This window comes from Bactrocera tryoni, chromosome 3, assembly GCF_016617805.1.
Source record: "Bactrocera tryoni isolate S06 chromosome 3, CSIRO_BtryS06_freeze2, whole genome shotgun sequence".
NCBI classification, from domain to species: Eukaryota; Metazoa; Arthropoda; class Insecta; order Diptera; family Tephritidae; genus Bactrocera; species Bactrocera tryoni.
The window spans coordinates 11,891,095-11,915,915 of NC_052501.1; the positions used below are offsets into that span (position 1 = coordinate 11,891,095).

Below are 24,821 nucleotides of genomic sequence, written 5' to 3' on the forward strand. Positions count from 1 at the left end.
GTTCTTCAATCACAAGTGATAACTGCGGCTTAGCACGTATATTCGCTCAGACGATTACGGATTCCATCACTATAAAAGATCTCTTATGTATTATTAAATAGCATACTCAGGATAGAGGCAAAAACCGCACTACAAGGTGTTTTACAAAGTAAACAGGACTTAAAAAAAAAAGACGAAATGGTTTTTTCGGCCAAATTTATTCATAATAGTCTCCTTCTGGTAAAATACAGCTTTTTGCACTGTCCAAAAGCATGTCGAATGAGTGTTTTAGCTCGTCGGCCGGTATGGCTGCCAGTATGCCGTCACACTTTCCTTTCATGGGCACATGCATTTCTCAGGTGAATAGGGGGAGTGGTTAATGGTTAAAATGTGATTTTTGGTCAAATAATCGTCCTTCGAATATTGGATTCTGAGTAATTATTGGTCATTAGTAAATTTGTGCGGAAGAAACCGTGCACACATCTTTCCTTAGCCCAAATGTTCGGTCAAAATGCGATAAATCGATGTTTTGGAAATGTTAAATTCCATTTACATGAATTTCAATGATGATTTCGGCTGATTTTTGATGAATTCACGCACGGTTTCGATGGAATTTCCGGTGATCACGGATTTTGATCGGCCAATATGTTGATCGTCATTTATGTCCTTACGACCACTTTGAAAACGTTGAAATGACTCGTGCACTCTGCTACAGGATAGGCAATCATCGCCATAAACTTGTTTCATCAAATGAAACGTTTCGATAAAAGTTTTACCAATTTTGAAACAAAATTTAATGTTGGCTCTTTATTCGAAGCTCATTTTCGCACCGATAACACAAACATACTGACACTTAAACCGCAGTAACTTCACTTCCAATCAATGAAATGTTATGAAATTCTCACTAAACAATCGATAAAGATAGCAGATTTGAACGCACCGGTCGATATATAGATGGCGTAACCAGGGGCACTAAATTCAAATAGTCCTGTTTACTTTGGAACGAACCTTGTATTTAATTTCCCTATTTTACGTGGTTGCAAGAGGAATAAAGGCACCATTTTATAGACTAATAGGGTAACCATCTTCTAAAATAATTATTTTTTTCTTAAATTATGGGAAAAAACTCATTAAAACGCTTCTACTCCAGTTTAAAATTTTACTCGATAGAGACGTATGATGAATTTTTGAAAAAATTTATGTTTTTCAATCAATCTTTAAATTTGTAAATGTTTGGACAAAATGTTTATTGGAAATTGTATAGAATTCGTTGAAGGAAGGGGTATATTAAGTTTCCCACGAAATTTGGAGCACTCTATAAAATATATACGAATATATAAATGATCGGCATGATGAACTGTGCTAATTAAGCCATGTCCGTCTATCCGCCTGCCTGTATAGACGCGAACTAGTATCTCTGCTTTAGAGATATTGATCTGAAATTTCGCACACATCCTTTTCGCCACAAGAAGTCGTTCATTTGTCGGAACCGTCGATATTGGACCACTGTAACATATAGCTGCCATTTGGACTGAACGATCGGTAATAGGTCCTTGTTTTGGAAACTATTTTTTTGACTTCCTTGATAAATTTACTCAATTGCACACAGAGTTGCCACCTAATTCCACTTATTTTTAAGTAAATACCCAAATATTGCTGAATTGGTTTATTATAACTGTATTTAATGGAGGATTTACCACGCTATATTCCACAAAAAACGCCATATTCACACATACATACACACCATTTACAATGTAAACGAAAATATGAAGCCAGACACCAGCTAAAACCCTTTTTTCTCTAATTTCAAAAATTCAATTTAAATTCGCACAACAAAGTGCGAAAGAGAAAAATGTGAAAAAATTTTCAAAAACAATAGTTGCCATGTCAGAAAGTATAACCTCCACAAATCGACGAAAATCAAGCGCAGCAGCAAATTTGTTTAATGCTTCACAACTGCCACCTTAACGCCACAAACCGTTAGCTGCATTCTATGCGAAATTGCTTTGTGAGCAAAGTGCTTTGTTGTTGCATGCAAAGTGTTGCATACAAATTTGCCCTCGGCACACTCACACGCACACCTATAGCTCACAACTCGAGTTAGCGTTTTCGTTGTTGTCGACGCTTTGCATGCAATTTGTTTGCTGCACAATGTTTTACATGTAATTTGCAACTTTTTAGATATTATTATTTTAAATATTTGTTGTAGCTAGTTGTGTTGTTGTAGCTTTTCGTTTTCCATTTGGTCAACTGCAAGCAAACACTCAACGACAGAGACTTTGTTGCAGGCAGTAATAGTGGCGCAACAAACGAATACCTTTGTCCGTATATACTATATATGAATGGGTGTGTGTGTGTTTGTAACTTAACAAATAACGGCAACTACTCGTAGCTGAAAACTTATTTTGACAATTTGCATGGCAGCCGACAAATAGCTATGATTAGTACGCGTGCAACACGATTGACAACAACAAGATAAGCGCTATTTGTTGCAACAGAAATATATAGACATCGCTTGAAAATATAATGAAAATGGAAAAAACTTTTGTTTATCTCTCTGTGCTGGCGGCTAATAAAATGTTGTGTGTAATTGCCCAGCTCAAAGCGTGAACTCCAAAATTCAAATATTTGTTGCATATGCACTCGCGTGCTGCTTGTTCGCTGGAAACAGTTACAAATGTTTTCCATTTTTTACGCTAAGTGGATTTAATTGTTAACAAATTGTTTGTCGATTTGTTTTAATTTTTTATTGTGTTCACGTTTATTAAATTTGCCGTTAAATGTGATTAAAATGGCATAACAGACGCTTAATTGTCATAGAATGAGATTAAATGGAATTCTTAATTTCCAAATTGTATTTTTACATTATTGTATGTAGCACAAAGGAAGTGATGAAATTAAGCTGAAGCCTTGATTGTGCAATTAGAAAAACGATTGTTTAAGTACTGTTAATCCATTATTGAGAAACATGATTTTTTATGGGAAAAAACCTTTTATTAAGGGCTGTCAGGCTTCCCATTCCATATGGATTAATTGATTGATAACAAAAATATAATAGCTTAGTAAATAATCGAAAAATAAAAAATGTAAAATGTCAGTTAAAGATAAAAAATATTTTTTTAAGGCTATTGGAAGAAAAATATTTTTTATTTAAAATTTATTAAAAAAATTAACTTGTTTTGAATTATAACTTTAAAAGTATTAAAAAACACCAATAAGAAAGAATAAAGTTATGCTCTCGCAACTTTCAAGGATCAAAGCAGGGAACATTTTTTTCGAATTTCAATGTACATATATATTTGACAGGTTGACCGATACTTTGATAAGAAGTTCGTATTAGGAACTGGGATCCACATATTCGGTATTTGGACCTTGAATAGTTTTACTCCAACTTGAAAAATGTTTGGTCATAACCACGGAAGCACACTTCAAAGGCCCTATTCGTGAAAAGTTTTATCCAGATACATTGTTTGGCTTTGGGTTTGTATACTGGAAAGTATAAACTATTAATGGAATTTAAAATGGTGTTGTATGGGAAGTAGGGGTGTTTGCAGTCCGATTTCGCCCATTCTTACACCATAATGTATAAGGGGTATTCCATACCAAATCGACCACTTTTGAACCCGACCCCTTTAGATTTTACTGAAACTTATCCATCCTTTTCTACCCTTTGAAAAACATTTTTGAGAAATTTTTCAAAATTTTTTGTCAAACTTCAAAAAAGTTTTGAATTTTTCCAAAAAAATGGCTTTTTTATTTTCAAATAGCCATAACTTTAGTAGAAATTGACTTTTGGGGACCTTTCTTTTTTTAAATTTTTGTTTTTGAATGCACTTTTCGAAAAAATACACGAAAAAAGTTTAAAACGATCAATTATATAAAATAATCGGTTTTTTAAGTAAAATCGTCATTTTTGGGAAGTTCGCCATTTTTAGGAAGTTCGCCATTTTTTCCCCCTCAAAAAAAAACTTCAATTAATTTGACAACTATTCCTGCTAATCCCGGAGTGGGCCGATTTTTTTTATTTATTTATTTAAAAAAAAAATTGTCAACTTTTCAAATGGAACTGTAAGGCTTTTTCGGGTGTAAACGAAAAGACATACAAACATCGATTCGGCTTGTCACACGAATCATTTGTACATATACCTATGTACATTAAAGGGTCTCCAACTTATCTTTCAGGATATTAAAAATTTTATCATAAGATTAATTATCATCTCTCCAATGTCTTCATGTATTTACCATATCCTATTCAGATCATTTTTTAAAATAGGTGGAGCCCCGCTGTTAAGAATTGGAGCGCCTCAAGAACATAATTGAACAGAACTGGCCAGCATTGGCGACTAGGATAGCAATTGTGTTCCATTTTAATGACGTTTTGTCACTCACATCGATAGTGGCTGCCATCACCTCATAAAGTGATTTTTTTCTATTGCAGATCAGTATAGAGATACATATATGAATATGTATCAATGTCTACAGTAACGAATATTAATATTAACTGAAATTGTATTCGGGTAGCACAACCTATAGTAAAGCCACGTCGATCTCGTGACGCGCCATCTATCGGTTGGAATGATTTTATACCACAAAATATCGGTTGATAGTGATTAGATTTTTACAGACGCAAATAATATGAAACTGCTTTAATATTGAACGCTCTAATTCGGAGAAGTTGAAGCCAAAAATCGTTCATCGTATTATTTATCTACTTGCGAAAACGTCAAAATAATATTAAAATGCCACATATTACAGTTTTCCAACTAGACAAATGACTGCATTGCTAATCAGTCTAAAAAATATTTATGTAACAGCTCAACGGCGTATTTATTTTCCATTAGGCTTGAGTACGACGCTGTTATTTTAAGTGAAATAAATTATTTCCGAACAAAACAGAAAATAATTTAGAAAAACCGCAATCTATGCAGCAAGTCAGTGAGAATTCTAATTAATTAAACACACCCAACACAAAACAAAAAACTGCTGCGCGCAATGCGATATGAAGCCATCAAATAACAGTGGAGAATAAAGTGTATACTGAAATGATCCATATTAGCAGCAAGCAGTGGGTCTGTATTTTGTAAAAAACAATAGCAATAGTAAATAAAGTAGCAACGCCAACAAAAACTGGCCTGTCATGCCAACTGACATAATATTTACGTATGCAAATTAGCCGCGCGGCAACAAAGAAATGGCAAGCAAGCAGGAAAAAAGCCACATTAAAGCTGACTGCTTGCCACCCAATGACGCCACGCCTATTTATATGCCAGCAGCTGCTGTCTACGCTAAAGCTACAATAAAATCTGGAGTTTTATGAGTACTAAAAAATTATTAGTTCACACATGAATGCGACGCAGAAGTCGAAGACGAAAGGGAGGAGTCAAATTGCAAGTCTGGTATTGCACTGTGAACGCATGGATGCCGAAGGAGGCGTGTGCGCCGCCATAAGTGCGAGAAAACGAAGTGTCATAAAAGTGCTTACAGCGGCATCGATGGTTCGACGAGCAATGAATAAGTGCAAAATAAATGAAATTTTAAAAAATTGGAGCAAAATTGCTGAATCGTTGCAATCGTTGTATGCCATATGCAACGCAGTGTGCAGTGTGGCGCAAGTCACTGCTGACTTCTTGCCGCCAGCACATGAGCGGCCTGGTCTGAGATTGCTGGTATGCATGCGCCGTTGCAAGATCGCTAAAAGGGTTAATCGAGTTAATTAAGCATTGCGAAACATGTGTCGAGTAATGTAGCACGGTAAGTGGCGTGCCGAAAGCCGAAAGTGGCAATGGCAAAATCACCAAAAGTACATAACAAATTGATTGAATTAATGTGCATGGCGTGGAGGGAAAAGAAATTGTAAAACAAACGCATTGCTGAGTGAATGAGTATGATTGTATTAAAATGTTGCAAAGCGGCAATTTCTTGCCAATGACTGCCTGCTTTTATTTATTGATTAAAGCTGGCTGTCGGCACTCACACGGATCTATATATGTATGCATGAACATTAAAACTGCTCTGTTTGGAGTGAAGTGCAAGTTGTGGCATTGGCACCACATTTGCATATACGCAACGCACAACGCACGCACACATTTGCACAAAGCTCACTCAACCGCAATATTGTGCGCGAGAGTCAACGAAGCGAAAGTATAATAAACATGATGCCGATTCAACAAACCAAACTCATCAGTTTACCAATCTCCATGCTGGTGCTGACTCCATTCTCTCTCACACACACACAGACGCATACACAGACGGCATTCAATCAGTCAGTCACCAGACAATATTATCGTCATACTTTCGGCCACAACTTCTGCTACAGTGGCTGCCGCTTCTCGATTTCTGGAAACGTAGTCAATTTCTATAGAATGAGGCACGAACTGCTGCCACATAAATAGCGCAAATTTGCATTTGTTTATGTTTTCTTTGCCAACAACAACAACAGCCTCAGCAGCAATGCGAGCAACAGCGACAGTAGCAACAATAGCAAAAATAACAAAGTGTTGCTGGAAGAATCAAGGCACGTTTGTGCGAAATGTGCGTCGAACGCGTTTTTCGTCTCCACTAGAACTTTTTGTGTGCTGTAATCGTAGTATTGAATACTTCTTCTTCTTTTTTGCTTGTCTGCACTTCGGTTATCCTCTCTTTTTTTTTGTGATTTATCCTTGCGCTACACGCACCGTTTCGAGTGTTGATTTCATTAATTTATGTAAGCTTGCCTCACATGTTTGATAGATGCCTCAGTTATTGTCACATGGACGGTAACTCGATCGCACACGTTTGTGTGTGTGAAAATATGTCCATTCATATCCTTTTAGTTACACAAAGCGTTAGTGATACTTTGTACTGCCGTGTTAAGTAACAATCTAACAGAGACGTTTTAATCTTCTCAGGGAAGAGGCACTAATGCTAACAGGCGCTAAATATTACAAACTCAAGTACATACATACATACATATATAGAATAAATGTTAGAAAACACCTTTCGTACAACCCAGCATACAAAAACTTGCACAAAACCTGCGTAAAAAATATTGTAAATTAAAAAATAAGCCTGTCTCAACTCTATGTTCAAAAATGCGAAATTCAGTTAGTGCAAATATTTCTTAATATTATATTACCGTGAATTTCCTTAGCTTTTCTACTTATCTACTTTTTCATAATTCATATTTTATTGAAAAATTTAAAAAATATGTTATCGATAGTTTTCGATATTTGATTTTATCGATTTTTCGATTTTATTGCATAATCATTCATCATTCATAACTTAACATAAATTTTAAATCATAATTTATCTTTAATATTATATTTTTCGATATTATTTAATCGATTTTTCGATTTTGCCATCAAAAATTAAACCATTAAGTACATGTTTAAATTTGAATTTTTTCGATATTTTTTTGATTTAATTACCTACTCATTCATCATTCATATCTTATCTTGATTTTTTCTTTCCGATATTTTTTTATCGATTTTTTTATTTCATTACTTACTCATTCATCATTCATATCTTAACGAAAATTTGAAATCTTATAATATCGATAAGTTTCGATTTTTTCTTATCGATATTTTAATCGATTTTTTCATTTCATTACCTATTAATTCATCACCAATATCTTAGTGTAATTTTCAAGGCATATAATATCGATAATTTTCGATATATTTTTATGAGTTTTTAGATTTTGTTATCGAAAATTAAACCAATAATACTTTAAAAGTTCACAAGTCTTTGAGGGCGTGTGCCCACAATATTTGCGTCTTTTTAAAACAAGTACTTAAAAATCTCATTCATATTTTTACTAACTACAAAGTCACAATTTAATTTTGTTAAATTTGTGCGTTGGGACGCTGTGTTCACTCATTGAAGTGTGTTAAAAGGACTTAGCTGCGATGGTGCAAGTTCATGCGTGCTGAAGTAACTCACCTAAAAACCTTTAGGATCATGCTCGTATAACAACTGCTTATTGCTTTCATAAAAAACGAAGACAAGAATAAAAACAAACAAAACAATAAGAAAAACACAACAACCAAAGCTAAGAACAACAACAACGTCGAAAAAACATGCGACAACACAAAAAGGTTAAATCCAAGTAAAAGGATTGTAAGTACATGGAGAAAGACATAAATTCGAAAGAGTTGTGTAAAAACGTGTACGACTACCGACACGGCAGAGCAGGGCGGCATTTCCATTTGAGCGCTTCGCAAGGATACGCCATAATTTTTATTCACTCTTCCAACTGACGAATCCGCTTTAGGTACATCTGTAGGGGCATTTCTGTAGTTACTGCTCCTCGTTATGTTGACAGCGGCAGGTCACATCAGCGCACATCCGGGCTTATCTGTCAAATCACAATGCAAACGAATGCCGTTTTTTCTGCTGCTGCTGTTGCACGGACAGGGTGCGCTTACACCGATACGACGTAATATTTGTTTTGTAGAGTGAAATAGCGGGCTTACTGATAATGACGCAGGAGATGCTGGTGATAGCTTTGGCAAATGTGTACTAACTCCTGCCGCAGCTGTTGCCGGTTGGCATTTTATAGCATAACTGTGAACAACTGTCGGAAGTAGTAGCACGGCTATTTGTCATTCGGTATGCCCTGCACGAAAAGGGTTTTGTTGCAAATATTAGCAGTTACAATGAATATACATAGATTGCTTGTGGTGAGTCATGATTATAGAAAATTTATTGATAGATATTATATAATGTTGCTTGTCTTGCATTAAGTTCTTTTATATATATGTATGTATGTAAATGTATGTTAAGTGTAAAAATTGTAAGTATTAGAGTTAAGACTTCAATTATCTTTTGAATGAAACCACAAAATCCAAATACTTAAAATATTAATATTTTCCACGGACCCTACTTTAGTAGATCTAATGACTTATTGGTTAAAATTTGTATAAAAATGTACAATTACTCGGATCTAGTGAGTTCATTATGAGACCGAATTTTTTAAATATAAAGTCTTGTAAAGAGAAATTCTTTATTTTTCAAATATGTGGCTGTAGTAATCTATATCTTTCGTTAAACATATCGGATGAAGCCATATGGCGTTTGAGATATTTCGTAAAAAATGTCGGACAGTTTTGTGATTGCTTGACTCAGCATTGTTTAAAATCACATCAAAAGTAGATATCAGCAAAGAGAAAATACCCCATATTTCATCGTTTTTATGAAGAAAGGTGAAAACGCAAGCTAGATGCCCAAATATTCTCGTAAGTGAATGTTGTTTATGGTCCTGAGACGGTAACATGCAACTAATTTTTGTTTCGTCCATTCCATTCCAATAATTTTTGGCTCAAAACGTCTTTCGAAGGCCAATTGTCGAAAAACCGGCAAAATAAGCGAAACCGTCGAGTAAAGTAGGAACAGTTTCGATAACCCCGGAACAAAAAATAGCACAACAGATCGTTTGATAAAGGAAAATAAAAAAAGAAGCTCGTAGTTTAAGTGCCACACGATTTAATACGACCTAGAGGACCGAGTTTCAATATACAAACTGCTGCTGAACTCGAACAAAATAGATAATTTTCTGTGGCGGTTGGCTGCTGATGATGAATAGTGCATCACTTACGACTATGTCAAGCGAAAGCCTTCGTGGTCGAATCGAATTAAGTCGGAGCAAAAGGTGGCCAAGCCAGGTCAACAATTGGACCGTCTGAATCAATCGTGCAAAAGCAACTAACTTTGGCCAGTAAGAGATGAATTGTTTTCCATCAGGACAACGTCAAGCACACACACATCTATAGTTACTCGCCAGAAGCTCTTTCTTGTCTGTGGCGAATTATTTTCCTTATGAAAAACCTCAGAAAAAGCTTATGAAAATCGACTGTTCCAGAATTTTGCCAAAAGGGACAAGGGTTTCTCATTTTACAATACTTTTCTAAACTACTCGTATTAGGTCTTCTGTTCTGTTTGTAACATCCAAAAGGGAACATCGGAGACCCTATAAAGAACATATAAATTATTTCAATCGTACAAAATGACGAATAAAATCCAGGTAAGCATCCTTTCATACCCTTCTATATGATAAAAAAAAACACGTGTTAAAGGTATTATACCTCCAGTGCAACCGAAGTTGACGTCTCTTTTCTCATTTTCTAATTATTTATATTTTTTCCATAATAATTTTTTACCATTACACATAAATAATAAGTTTTTTATTTTCTCGCAAATTTATAACTCTTTTCAAATTTTATTCCTTCATATTTTATCAATAACATACAAACTTTTTCATTTTCTAAACATTCAACTGCTATATGCAAGTTACATATGTATATGTGCTATGCACACTCCCTACAAGGTCATCAATTCGTCAACGTTGACATGTTGTAAATCACTTGCAACAGTTGTGCGCTTTGCGTTGCTCTACAAGTGCCTACACATTGATAGTTGAACTTACAACATTGCCATGTAGCAACATTTGCAACTGACTGCCGTGGCAGGAAAGCACTTTTACTTTTTTAATGCATTTTTTTCACTGTCAAGTAATGTTGTTGCACGCTTGTGTGGTAATGTTGCCGATGCCGCTGCCGTTAGCGCTGGCGCTGGCGTGCTGATGATGATTATAATGATGATGTTGAAGTTGGAAATTTTCGCAACTACTTTGCAAAATGTGGCTGCTATTGAAGTTATGCGCAACTACAACAACAATAGCAACAACTGCGAGAGAGTCTGCTTTGCAAGCGAAATCCTTTCAGGCCGCTTAACCTGCTTTAGGGGAATATGTGGCACGAACACACGCAATGCCATATATTTTCGCCGTTTTCCAGCACACACACACACACACATACGTTAATACATACATGTAAGCACTTAACGGATTTCCAACTACTTTTGATGCTAGAAAATTGTATGTACTTCTATGTTCACGTATGTTTTCACGAAAGGTAAATGTGCGGAGTGCGTTTTGTACTTTTCAATGGTAACTTTTTATGAACTCATTTTCAGTTTCGTTTGCGAAAATATTTTATTAATGCTTGTATGCGCAAGTTGTTGAGTTCGGTTGGGTTGTTTGTGCATTCTTTTTTTGCAGTTTATTTTTCAGTTTGTTGCATAACCTCAAATATTTAAATTACTTTGCCTCACTAATCATGGAATGGCAGAGTAAAAGAAAGTGAAAAATTAAATGGAAAATTGTTAGTTAGCTACGAGTTCATTAAAAGCACACTTTTGCCTTTACTTTGCATTCGCTTTTTTAACTATTTTATGTGAATTTTTGCAACTTGTCGTCGAGCGAGTGCGCAGCCTTGTCATTCTGATATTCGTAACTGCTGCTTGCAACAAAGCAGGTGCAGCAAAGTTTTGCAAACAATTTCATTGCTGTTGCGCCACAGCTTTCTGTTATATGGCATTGCCCATTGCAGTACAGTTAAGCGAGTGTGTGTGTGTGTGTATCTCAGTGCCTGTGTGTATTTGATTTGTTGCAAATATTTGCGCACAAACTTTTTGCTCGTGGATTCTTACATCTCTATCGACTGCTAGCGCCACGTGCGCCATCACACAAACACAGGCATATGAACGTACACATTAATATTTAACAGGGCAGCAACAGTGTTGCAATTGCAAACGGCAAGCAAACAATGCCGCCTACATGCAACTGATCATATACTTTTCTGTTTGTATATAGGTATGTGATTATGTATGTAGGTGTATGCAGCTTTGGCAAATTTAAACAGATACTCATTCGCCATATTTTGCATGCGCCCTCTGCACTCAATCACGCCCCCTGCGCGCCACTCCTCTATTTATTCACGTCACACAAATGCAACACATGTTTATCTGTGTATGAGTGTGTTTGTGTGTTGTGTCAGTATTTGATAGCACTTAATGAAACTGTTAGTGTAGTAGAGCGGAAATTCGTCTACGAGCCGGTGTGTACTTTTGTAATTGTGATTGGCGGCAACACATGTCCATAAGTACGTAATACGTATTTACGTGCTGGCTTGTCAGTGCACTCACACACACACACACATACATAGTAAGTGTGCATTTGCAAAAGCATGTTTGTATTTGCAATGGACTGTTCTAGTTCCAGAGACAACAGAAAACAATTTTAATTAATTTACTTTCTTTATTGAAAACTTTTACCGAGATGAAATGCGATGCCATGTCAAACATATGTACGAAGACATATAGAAGACCCTGTCGGAAAAAACTGCAGATGTGCTTTCATATATCCCTAATAAAATTTAAAAATATGAAAAAAAGCTCAAGAAAATGAATATCGCGCTTCAACTGAAGTTTTGAAGTTCGTGACATCATTTTAGCTGACATTGCCTCAATTGACTCAGTTTTTAAATAATAAAAAATTAATTTTTGACCAAGCAAGTTTTCAAAAAAGAAAAGTTCCTTACAAAAAAGAATATTCACGAGCCTAGAACCTATTTACTCCAAAATATTTTTATATTTCCCAATAAAAATAGCAACTATATCCAACTAAATTTAAAAACGTTTCTGACCAAGAGTTTGGATCCAAAGTAAACATTTTGCTTTTTTCTAACCATGTGTTTGATATAAACGACGTGCAAATCTATATAAGGTTACTTAATAAAGAAAAAATACCTTTTTAGATTAGATTTCTATTGAATTCGATCGGTCAGCTCTTTTGTCAATTTTATCAAATTTTACCTGTATTTTTTACAAGTCCGATATCGAAGGTTCTGAAAAATTATTTGTCTCATGGATAGAAAGGGAGAAATACACAATTTCATAATGATATCTCGAAAACTGAGATATCTCGAAAACTGAGAATCGATTTCGCGATGAACAGACGAACGGATATGGCTAAATCGACTCAGCACACTGATCATTTATATATTATAATAATTTTTAGGTTTATATACAATCTTGATGCATTCTGTTCATGGTATACAAATTGTATGAATACTTCGATTAAACTCTTTTGACAATGCTGACGTTGACATGCTATGTACTATTTAAAAAAATCACTATTTTTCGATGTTAAAATAATTTCAAACGGTAACCCAATTTATGTTAGTTGGTCTGATATTCCATACCTGATATCCATATACACAAATTAGTTTAATAAAAAATAATAATTATAGTAAAATCTAGAGTGGTCCTAGAAACTAAGTTTTTCCTACCGGCTCATCCTTTTCGAAGCACATAAAAAACTATAAACAGATACTTACGCAATGTAATGCAATAACTTAAATATGCAGTGGTTCCCAAACCGCAAGTATTTTTCCTTAGGAGCACGAAAACTAAGTTTGTGAAAGTAGGCTAACATTCAATTATACATGAGTACAATTGTAGAGGAACGTATTGAAATTTTAATAGAAAATTTAATTACAAATATAGCACATAAGATTCAAGATCACTCTCGAGGAGTAGATTTGATGATATCTATACAAAAATGGTGTATCATTAAATAGCTGGCATTGGTACTTCAAATAAAGTTCGGAAATGCATTATTGCGGATTCAAAAATTTATCATTTATTTATAATCATGGGTTTGATATATCCATTTTTAAACTGTGCAAGATTCTTACGTTGAAAACACATAGACTTTGTTCATAAGTTTAAATTTCCTAATTTATTCTTCAAAATCTATGTCTATTACCTAAAAGTAATCCCCTTTAGCCCCAATTCATTTGCTCCAACGTTTTTTTTTTTTTTGCAATCCTCGAAACAGTTGTTAAAGTCAATTTCCGAAATACCTTCAATTGATTCTAAACGGTTTCGCTGCAGCGTTCTTTTGAGTTTGCTGAATAGTCAGAAGTCACATGCAGCTAAATCAGTCGAATACGGTGGTTGCAGCACAATATTGGGTGAAAACTTGTTTACAAACTCACGAAGTATTAACGCAGTATGCAACGGTAGATTATTGTATCGGCCCATCATTCCGGCCTTAACAACACTCAAATAATATTCAAATAATTCATATTCCTTGTTGTTCGTTTCTTCTTTGAAGTGGTTCTTTCGGGTTCGGCTCAACTTTGCTACGATATTCGGAGAATTAATCGTCTACTTCTGAGTCCTAAGCATAGATTCAAGTCTCATCGCCAGTAATAAAACGTTTCATGACATCCTGGTAGTCGGAAAGCATTTTTTCATAGATATTAATTAACTTTTTTCGAGAAAATAGTGTGATTTTGGAACCAATTGTGCTTTCACTTTTCTTAGACCCAAATGATCTTTCAAAATGGTTTTCACTGATACTTCCGATATTCTAACGAGTCCAGTAAGGTCTGTGACAATTAATTGCCGATTCTGATTTGTCACATTGAATAATTTTTATCAAAAACACTTTCTCGCGACAAACAAATATCACCAAAGGCCTTCTCAAACATTCTGAACGTTTCGGCACCAGAAATTTGATATCGTACACTAAATTACACTCATCATAAAAATCGCCGACTGCACTTCATGTACTTCAGAAAGACAGGCGTATACTAAACACTAACGATCATTTTGAAGTGACATTTGGCACTGATATCATTGACAGTCATACTAACCTAGGAAAAAATTTCGACGAATGGCTTTTCGCGCGAAATTTAAATTCAAAAATCTTACTAATTTTTGCTCATAGATACATATTGGCAAAATAGAATTGAATAGAGTTTAAAGCGAACCCCGATATTTGTTTGAAATTTCGCGTTGATTTCCGCATTTTGCGACAACATTATTCAAATCAATTCTTTCCAGGGATAGTAAAAAGTAAAGTTGAGAACTTGGTTTGACAGTATTAAAACTAGGGGTTGTGCTCTTAAAACAGGATAAATATTTAACGTTTGTGGCGAACTCTTTCATTTATTCTCATCATTCTAATGTTAGATGGGTCACATTCCTTTACAAATAAGTACATTTGAAAACTACGACTCTACATAATTTTCATACCGTAAAATCATAAGTTGAAAAATATGTTTTATGAAAATATTTGACATACCAAAATGAATATATGAGCATGTTAAGACCTTTACTAAAATTGACGTGAGTGACGCCTTCATTTTCTATAACAAATGCAAAGACTTTCTGCCAAATGATTAATGCTTTCTTTGTCATTATGAATGAAGTGCCAATGTGGCAAGCGGCACGAAAAGCACTACATACTGAGCGCTTATAGCTGTGCGTTTTGAAATTTGTGTTTTCACGAAGTTTCTCGCTCAAAAGTAAGCAAAGTACGTAAGCATATTAAGGTGCTTAGGGGAGAATCATGCTTATGCATAGAGAAACTTGAAACTAAAACGGACCTGCCTGATACAAATACTGGTGAGAGTATATAACATGCCTTTTATATAATAGTGTGTAAGCCATGCGTGCATGCAACGCCTGCAGCTTTTAATCCCCACTGCATGCCAACCCCGAAATTGTGTGAATACAAAAGTTATCAAAGTTGTAGCTAAGGTAGTGCTTAGTAACTTAGCAAATTAAATGTTTAATTAATTAAGCTCAATGCTAGAACAGAAATACCGTACAGTATTAAGGTTTTTCAAAGCCGTACATACAATGAATATGGTTATTAGCAGCTGTGCGTGCCGTTTCACAAGTCCATATAGCTCTCTGCGTAAGTTCCAACAACTTTGAATACCCGGTGATTATATACCAACGTAGTAACTTTCAACTTACAACACATTCTAGGCATTTTAGTTTACAATATTTTACACTTAATGTCAGCAGCTAGAGCTTAGCCGCATTGTATCTCAGTATCTACACAAGTGCGAGTTAGTTAAATGGAAAAGGAATGCATTCATTATATTGTGCTGTTGACTAGTGAAAATTATAGCAACTAGCACACAAATACACACATTTAGTATGTACAAAAGCATATTATTATACTTAATGAATTCATTAATACGCACTGAAATTATAAGCGCACTGGCTGAGTCGACGCTAGTAGCAGTCACACACAAAAATTAATTATAGTAGGTAGATAGGTATGCAGAGGGGGTATGGTATATGCCTGCATATCAACATTTCTAATTAAGCTCAAGTATGCTTGACCTAATTTTTCGTTCTTATCTCGGGCAAAATCTAAAGGCGTGTTCCCGGCTACTAAAGTGTTGAGTTTGCAATAAAGAAATTATAATTATATAACCATTTATAATGTGGAAATGAAAGACTCCAACTAATTATATAGAGTAATTTATGTAGAATGTATTCAAGTGTGGAAATAATTGAAATTAATTTAGTACGTATATTAGATTACTCAAGAATGGTCATACTGCTAAAGATATTAATATTACTTAACAAATATTAAATCACTTAGATAAAGTATATACATAAGTGACAGTTTCTAAAACGGTTGGACACAATATTTGAAGCTATATGAGGGAGAATTTTTTACGATCTCATCAAAGATATTACAATAGCGCTGATTTTTAACCAATAAAATTAAGACTGCTCGCAAAAACCGTATATTATGAGTATGGAGAGAGCTTAGTAGAAAGTTTGAAGAAACAAGAATTTATAATTTAATTGATGTTACCCATACCTTAATTTATGCATACTTTATGTTCAGGATCACTAAAATATCACCTCAAAATGCTTGATGGCAAAATTCAAGTTGTGTACTGAAGCACGAGATTCGCAGACATTGATAAATCTGGGTTCGAGATTTCATTGATATGTCTTGGCTATCCGAAAGGACTGCCTTCTAACGACTTGTGACTTGGCAGTAGGCATTTGCATATTATATACAAGTATCTTAAGATTAATTTAAGGTTATCGGATTCGGAGCTAAAAAGTTCAGATCCATCATTTTCCCAACTTCTTATATACAAAGCCATATACAAAACACCGGTAACTGTACAAAACTTGGAACTCGAAATATATAAATATAATTACTCAAACATAAATTGGGAAGGCGTTGTTATACAAGGTGTGTTCCAAAGTAAACCAGGACTCTTAAGTCCACTGGTGGCGTCATCTATATGTCAATGAAACTTTTAGAAGGAAAGAAGACCTTGGAAGTAAAGATATTCGGCAAAGTTTTTCAGATCTTAAGGTACACACCAGAGGAAAATTTAGAAAAAAAATGTATGTATATGTAAAAAAATGTTACTTTCGAATATTTTTAAAAGTATAAAAATAGCATACTAACATTTCAAAATTATATTGCAAACATTTCTTTAAATTAAAGCCTTTTCAAGTGCATCCGCTCAGTTCAATCATCCCCATCAGATTGTCTTTAAACGCATTTTTCTCGAAACAGCTTCTTTCTAATTGCTTAAGAGATCGTCTCAGAGTGACCCTCCGAAAAATCACTGATTTTCGAGATTCTTTTTAGTGTTGAAACTAACTAATCGGTCCTATTTTTATAAATAAATACATTATTGGCGAATACAAAATGACCTTTACGATGTCCACGATTGCGGCCGCCATTTTGAACAGTCTGAAACAAAAATTTCAAAGAGATTATTAATGTGTAGGAAAGTCCCTATCGCGCTATGGAAGTTTTTCTGATTTTTTGAAATTTGACAAAATGGCGACGGTTTGAACAAAAAGTATTGAATTCGACAGCTTTTCGTCAAAAAAATAGGAAGATTTAAAAAAACACATAATAACGCGATACCGAATGACGTTAAAAAGATTTCTCCAAATTGGAACTAGATATCTTCTAATCTCTTCCTTTGAGAGTGGAAACCATTTCGAAAAGCACCATCCTGAGAAAAACGCGTTTAAAGTTTGGAGTTGCTATGTTCCCCACTCTGTTGACTTTCTACAAGAAACGTTGTAGCGACCGCAATAAATTGAATTTTGATTTCAAAATTTGAGAGAATGTTTAACACAGTGCACACACAGTGCAACAAAAAATTTGATTTTTCGAAAATTTCACACTGAGACGATCTTTTAAATGATTACTCAGAGACAAATAATCCAAATGCTACCAATTTTTTCTACAAAGACCTGCCTGGGGTAAAATTAATTATTTTTCAGGAATAATTAATTGTAAATTTTTGACTTTTTCGTACAGTGACCTACCAGTTTATGATCTGAAAAAAGTCGAGTTTTGCTTAGCCAAAAGCGATGCAAATTTTGAGAAAAATTCAACTCTTATTAGAACGTTGCAAAGACAAGAGCTTCTGTTAAAGGCTTTTTTTAAGTTTCATCTATGGAGAAGACTAGAATCACTGCAGCACTGACTTTTTTTACTAGAGATCGGTTGTACCTCGAATTTTCTTCGTACGAAAATTTCATTGAGTTTTCCTAAAATTTATATCTACACAAAAAATATTTTAAAATTATTGATATTGAGTTTTGTTTTAATTCCTACAAATCGCTTTTAGGCTGTCACACGAGGTGTTGTCCTTAAAATTAACAAAACAAAAAACAATCAACAAAATCAATTTTTAAAGGACTTTTGTGTCGAAAATGTTCTTCTGCTTAATAAAAATATTTTTAAATGCAGATGTCATAAGGATCAAAATTACGACGGCCTCAGCCAAGCACAAATTCAGTAGAAAAATCATAACTAAATCTTAAATTATCTTAACATACAAATAAATAATAGTAACTGCGAATCCTTGAATTATTCAAAGATCTACAATATTCACTTAATTACCTCATGTTTAAATGTAGTAGGTGTGGAAAATCACCACCCACTTGAGTACCAACAACAAACAAAAACTCAACGCTCGTCAGTAATTTATTGAACATTTAACAGCGCATAAAATCGCAGCAAAACAAGCAAATTAACAGTGTCATTATCGTTTGCCAGAAGGCGTGCTCGCAGCAATAGTAATGAGAACAGAGACAAGCACTCAAAGCGGCCTTGCCACTCGCAATGTCACATGCGCGCATGCTGCACGTATGTGCAACCACTTGTTGCAGCAGCCGTAAGCCATAACGCATGCACATAAAAACCAGAGACAAGCAGCGATAAATGCTTTAGTGGGCACATACATATGTATATATACATTCATATACATATGTATATAGATATAGACGTACATATAAGCGACTAGCAGCGTTGCAGTGCGCTCACATGCCTCGTGGCCAATGGTAAATATGTGGTGCACCAACACACCTCCAATGGTTAATATTTGTTATTTGTGTAGATAAGCATGTGTCTGTGTGTATGTTTGTATATATGTGAGTATACGGTATGCACATAAACCACTAAATATGATTATGCCCACAAATCTGTTGTTACCGACAGCATTTAGGTAGCACCCGATTGGTGGCATCAATGCGTTACACTGCTTTTGTGGCAATGTTAACAATAACAGAAACAACAAAAAGGATGTAAATGCTCAAAGTCAAAATAAAAGCTGGAGCAAAGTGTCATGATCCGCTCAACTATGCCACTTAACAATGTGATTGTTACAGCAACAACAACACCATTGACAACCATTATGTTGCATACCAGTGTTACCACTGCAAGCAACATGCACATATCAGACTAGCATAACATGTGTAGAAGCTACGCCCTGCACTCGGCTTTGGCACCACAAATATAACAACAATAACAACAACATGCAGTTTAATAGCACCCAAGCGCTTTAATGCGCCAGAAAAGTTAGCTGCAACACTGCAATGGACTTAGCATCTAACGCTCACAAGTCACGAAGTTGTAGCTTCCAGCGGCAATACCTATGCATACCAATGCATACACACATATGTATATAAATGTACACACATACATACATATATATGTACGTGTCCACCGCACGCTGCAGCTCCGATAGAGATAGGGGGGATGCTGCTTAAAATCATAAAATTTGAAAATTAATGCTGTGCGTGATTGCTCTGCTCTATTCCACTTCGCTCTGGCAAGTTCTCCGCTTTCCTTTCTGTTTCTATATGTGTGTGTGCGTTGTTGAAGCAGAGCAGTGCAGCGGCGGTGCATGGGGAGCGATAAAGAAAGTCTTTTTCTAATGCATTGCATTTGCTTGACTGCTATATGCACACATATACATACATACATACCGACGCTCATGGTCTTTGTTGCATGATATGAAATAAATATCCAGCGATGTAGTATAAAGCTTATAGCTTATTTGTATGTGTGCGCATAAGCAATAAAAAGGAATTTAGAAAATTTGTACGTTTTAAAAGCTTATAATCATAAAATTGTTAATTAATTGCATTTACTAGTTTGTATTATATTTTATTATAGGTTGATACACCACTTTGCTTGCGGTCGGAAATTGTGTGCTAGCTTTAAAAAGAGAGTATTAGAAGGAAGCTATGTACAAATTTGCTTGTCGGGATAATCGCTTTACACGCTGGCTTAAAGTTGTTAATTAAAAGGGTTATTATATTATTCATGTCAGGTCACAAGTCTGCAACAAGTAGAATAAATGGTGTGGATTCGAGTTACAAAACTATGAAATACTTCTGAAAGTTCCCATGAAAGTGTTTCTAAATCGAAAAATTATAAATAACAAGTGTTGTGTGATAACACTATTCGCAATTTGTATCGAATTGTGTTAATAAGGATCATATGCGTACCGTTCTAAAACCATCAAGATTTTTTGATGCAATTGTTGAAAAACGGAAAACGTTTTGCTGAGAGTACACATTTTAGCATTTTCGACATCTTTTCTTTAACTCCAAGATTTTCCAGCTACCATCACATCTAATTTCAGACACACTGACAAAAAAATGCCCTCCTATATTCATCTTTTGACCATTATAGACACGCCAACAACCTACTATATTTTCCATACACCTGTTATAGTAAACCTCAGCAGCGCTGCCTATCAAATATGGTGGCTGGGCGATGGCTGTTGTTTCGTGTGTAGCAAAAGTGAGTGCTAATCATGTTAGAATGTGACGACGAGAACAAATCTGGTGGTTTACGATGAACTGCTTCACATAGGCACCTCAAAACAAACCAAGTGTTATTCCTTATTGACCGTTTAACTCTGTGGAACGAATTCATTTTGACCCATATCGCGATAATAAAAGTAAACGATGAATATTGCTTTGTTTTTTGACGCCATTCGCTAGATTGTTGAACAGTTTCGACGTTATATTCATAAACTGACATCTTGACAGCAATTATAGGGTTTAAGAAGGAATGGTCTTTAACTATGTTTTCAAGCATCGCTCTTGCAACCTGTGCTCGAAGTCCTCTTTTAAAAGATCCAGGTTGGTTGGTTTGGTACGATTCTAGGATTGACGAATGGGTCGATCCATAACATGTGGATGAGCAGCTCGCATAAGGCAAATTTTCGACGGCCTTCAATGAGTCAAATTTGATTAGATGGTAAGCTAAAGTTGAAATACTCGTACCAAAAATACCATGTAAAGCTTGAAAGAGTTGTGAAGAAATTAAGGAGATCGATTTCGATATCTCATATCTTAACGACAAAATGTACCCACTCTTATTTTGCAACAATTTTTTTTTTTGGAAATTTGTGTCAAGAAAGATTACTGCTCCATAACCTTGGTACAAAAAGTTATTTAGGTCGCTTATTTTAATTAATTATGAGAGTAGCAGTACATAGCGAGGTTCCTGATCGCCTATCCACCTGTAAAAGAAATAGTTCTCCGGTAACTCAAAAATATATATATGTATATACCCAGAGCAATGCGTTACGAGTCAACTGAGGCCATAATACTAATGTAATATTATCACTCCCGAAACCTTTAGCAAATACATTAAAATTGGGGAAACCTTTGGCGTGTTTGTTAGAAATATTCTACATTAAAAACTTAAAAATATTAATTTTAAACAATTCAGGAAAATTATGTTCACATTTGGCGCAGCAAAGTTTAAGGGTAGAACTTTATGTTAAGGGGGTATTCTAGTCAAAAGGCATGCATTTTAGATAATTTTTGAAGTCGCGTAAAAAATGTAAATATTATTTTTCATGTTTATTATTCGAAATTTAATATAATAACAAGAATATAGGAAAAAAATTAAAAATTAGCAGCTGATAAAGAGGGGATCTCAAAAACTGGCATATGACCACACCCACGATTTCAACTCTGCTAGCAATCTGAAATCAAAAACAAAATCAGTTATTGATATAAAATAACGTCGCAATGTCTGGAACTAACTGGCGATAACATTTACATCACTTTTTTCGACGCTTTCGAATTTTTTAAAAATAGTAAAAATTTAAATTTGGAGATACGGCTTATTCCAGACATGAAAAAATCGATAAGCAAGGTTCTCTAAATATTTCAAACAAAACGGTATAGGAGAACCTGAGAAATCATAGGTATCGTTTTGTAAAAAATAGAGAAAAACGCGTTGAAAGTTTCACTTCAAGCCGAACCAGTTTAAGTGCCTTGTCAGCAAAATATCGCGAAAAATAATTCAAGTTTTAAGAAATCCTTTTATAGATTTCCTGAATAATTAAACTTTGAAAATGCAACAAAATATTTTTATTTTTTTTATTTTTAGACCAGAAAACCCCTTAAGAATCCATGTAAAAATAAATATACAGCATCTGTCCCACTCTACTTTTCCAAATTGCTAATTGTCCCACGGATACTGCATCGCTCTCTTTATTGTGTCATCATCTTCTGTACCATTCCCATCGTAAACTCCCGCATTTTCAGCATTTTAACGGGTATTAGCGAAGCAATTATTCAGATTTTCAACAAGCAGTTACAAATTTGCTGTCGTCTTCTACAATACTTTCGCACTGCGCTGTAAATGCAGCACATTCTTAAAGCTTAATGTGAAAGTGCAAAATAAAAATAAAGAGTAATATATGGTTTTGCGTGCATTTAACACCAGTCTCCGCCGCGTACGCAAAAATAATAAAAAAAGTGGATAAGGAAAATGCGTTGCTGCTGGGTAAAAACAGCAACGAGAATTAATATGACACCATATACACGTACGCATACAAATAGAAATATAAATAAAATATGTATATGAATATGTATACAAATGTGCAACTTACATCCATGTTGGTACGCCCTGCAGACCGACGCAACCATCCAAAATGCCAGCCACGAGTACAAATGTCGTTATAATCCACAATGAAAAATGTTTCCTTTTAAGAAATTCCATTTTGACCATTTTAGAGTCACAGTCGCAGTCAGAGTTAAGGCGACGGCGACAGCAACAGCGACGGCGGCGCTGGAGTTGTAGTTGACGACGAAGTCGGTGGCAAGTCGCTGCTCAATAAGTCGCTGAAGATGTGAATGAATGCGAGATTGCCGCCGTGGCAATGAACGCAGTTGTTGTTGTGTTTGCGGCAGCCACTGGTATACTACTCGGAATTGGTTGTTGGGGAGTCGAAGTGGCAAGGATCCTGCGAGACGCCGTGAAGTGCTACGTGGCGACGAGGTAGCTGCCAACTGCGTGCTCTTATTGCTGTGGCGATTTTTTTATATTTATTTGATTAATATTTTTTACTTTATACCACTTTGACTCAACGATATATGCTCGTTTTTATTGGATTCGCGTAATTTTTATATACGCACTTTTTTCGCTCGCAGCTTTACTTTGTGCACCGCTGCCTGTTTTGATCACAATTATTTTTGCTTTCTTTCTACCATTTCTTTTTTAATGGAATTTGAAGACTTTTCTTTGATTTTATTTTTTGCAATTCACTCACGACACATTTTTTCACTGTATTTTTTCTTATTTTTAAAAAAACTGGTTTGCCTGTAATTACACAAAAAAATTTATACAAAAATTTATTATTATTATTAATAACATTTTAGGCTGCTTGCCCTGCACGTAACATATACATCCGTTTCCGGTTGTATTAAGTGCAAAACGGTGAACGGCGGTCGCTCACTCAACGCATTGTTACCCGCTCTTTCTGTTGTTTTTGGTTATTAATCACACTGTATTATCCTGCTCATGCCGACATACCGCCGCGCACCGCCTTGCCACACCACACCGCGCTGTCGTAACGCGCTTTTCACTCTTTTTTCATTTGACTTTTATTTTCTCTCTTTCTTTTCCTTTCGTTTCACCGACTCACTGCAACGGTTTTTACGTGACTTTTTAAATTACTCAGCTGCAGCAGCAGCAGCACTTGTCGAGTATATTTTGCGCGCACAATTTTTCATCATTTCTTGACACTAATGACATTTTATTATGGTTGTATTGCGCTCAAAGAAATTCAAGAAAAATCACATTAAAGCAAGCAAGGCGCTCCGCGGCACACACAGTTGGCGGCGTGAATAGCTAGTGAATGAAGTAGTGTTGCCTTTGAGCGCACCGTTTCAATACTATTAGACGCATTCCAACACACACACACACATGCGCACAATTGTTGTTTTAATATTTTTAGCTATAATTAAAGTATCATCAAACACAACACTGACAGCTATTTCTCAGTAGTTCATTTGTTTCATGTTGCTTTTTGCTGTTGTTTTATTTTGCATTTAGCTTCGGAATTATGTTTTTTCTTTGAAAATCCGTCACTCTTTGCTCTTTTGCTTGTCTCACATTCACTTTGTGCGCAAAAAGTCGTAAATCCTTCAATTTCCAAGATTTGTGGTTCACTTGCCACACATGGAAAGCTGTAAGGAAAAGAGAGCAATTATTGGAGGAATTAACTTTTTGTGGTTGCAGATTTATATCAGCATTTTAAATAAATATATCTAGTTTTTGCATAAATATGTGGTATGTCTATAAGTACTTTGAATTAGTTATTTTCGGTAAAATAATAAAAAAAAATAATTTTAAAGTTTTTAACACTCAGAAGGAAAATAGCCTATAAAATATACACGATATTTTACTTCTAAAGATATCGATCTAAAAATGTGCATGCATCCTCTTCTGCCCAAGAGGACGATGGTTTTCTGAAACCTCAGATATTGGAAAAATCTGCCAGGTTACGATATTTGATTTAGTTATAACGGATGATCCAAGTAGAGGTGCTTTTTTCAATATCCTGTTTGTGACTTACTGTCGATTGGCAATCAAGATCTCGTGATGACACATCATTCGACTTTTT

The 24,821-nt window shown here is 35.1% G+C and overlaps 1 protein-coding gene across 1 annotated transcript in view; it reads right to left on the reverse strand.

Annotated features, from left to right (window-relative positions):
- LOC120770240 (protein Wnt-5) overlaps nucleotides 1–23,423 on the reverse strand; it is a 164,702-nt gene extending 141,279 nt beyond the window's left edge. Inside the window, exon 1 of the mRNA XM_040097538.1 lies at nucleotides 22,806–23,423. Coding sequence (XP_039953472.1) covers nucleotides 22,806–22,924 — 119 coding nt within the window. The 5' untranslated portion in view covers nucleotides 22,925–23,423. The remainder of the gene's footprint in view (nucleotides 1–22,805) is intronic.
- Between the last annotated feature and the right edge of the window lie 1,398 nt (nucleotides 23,424–24,821).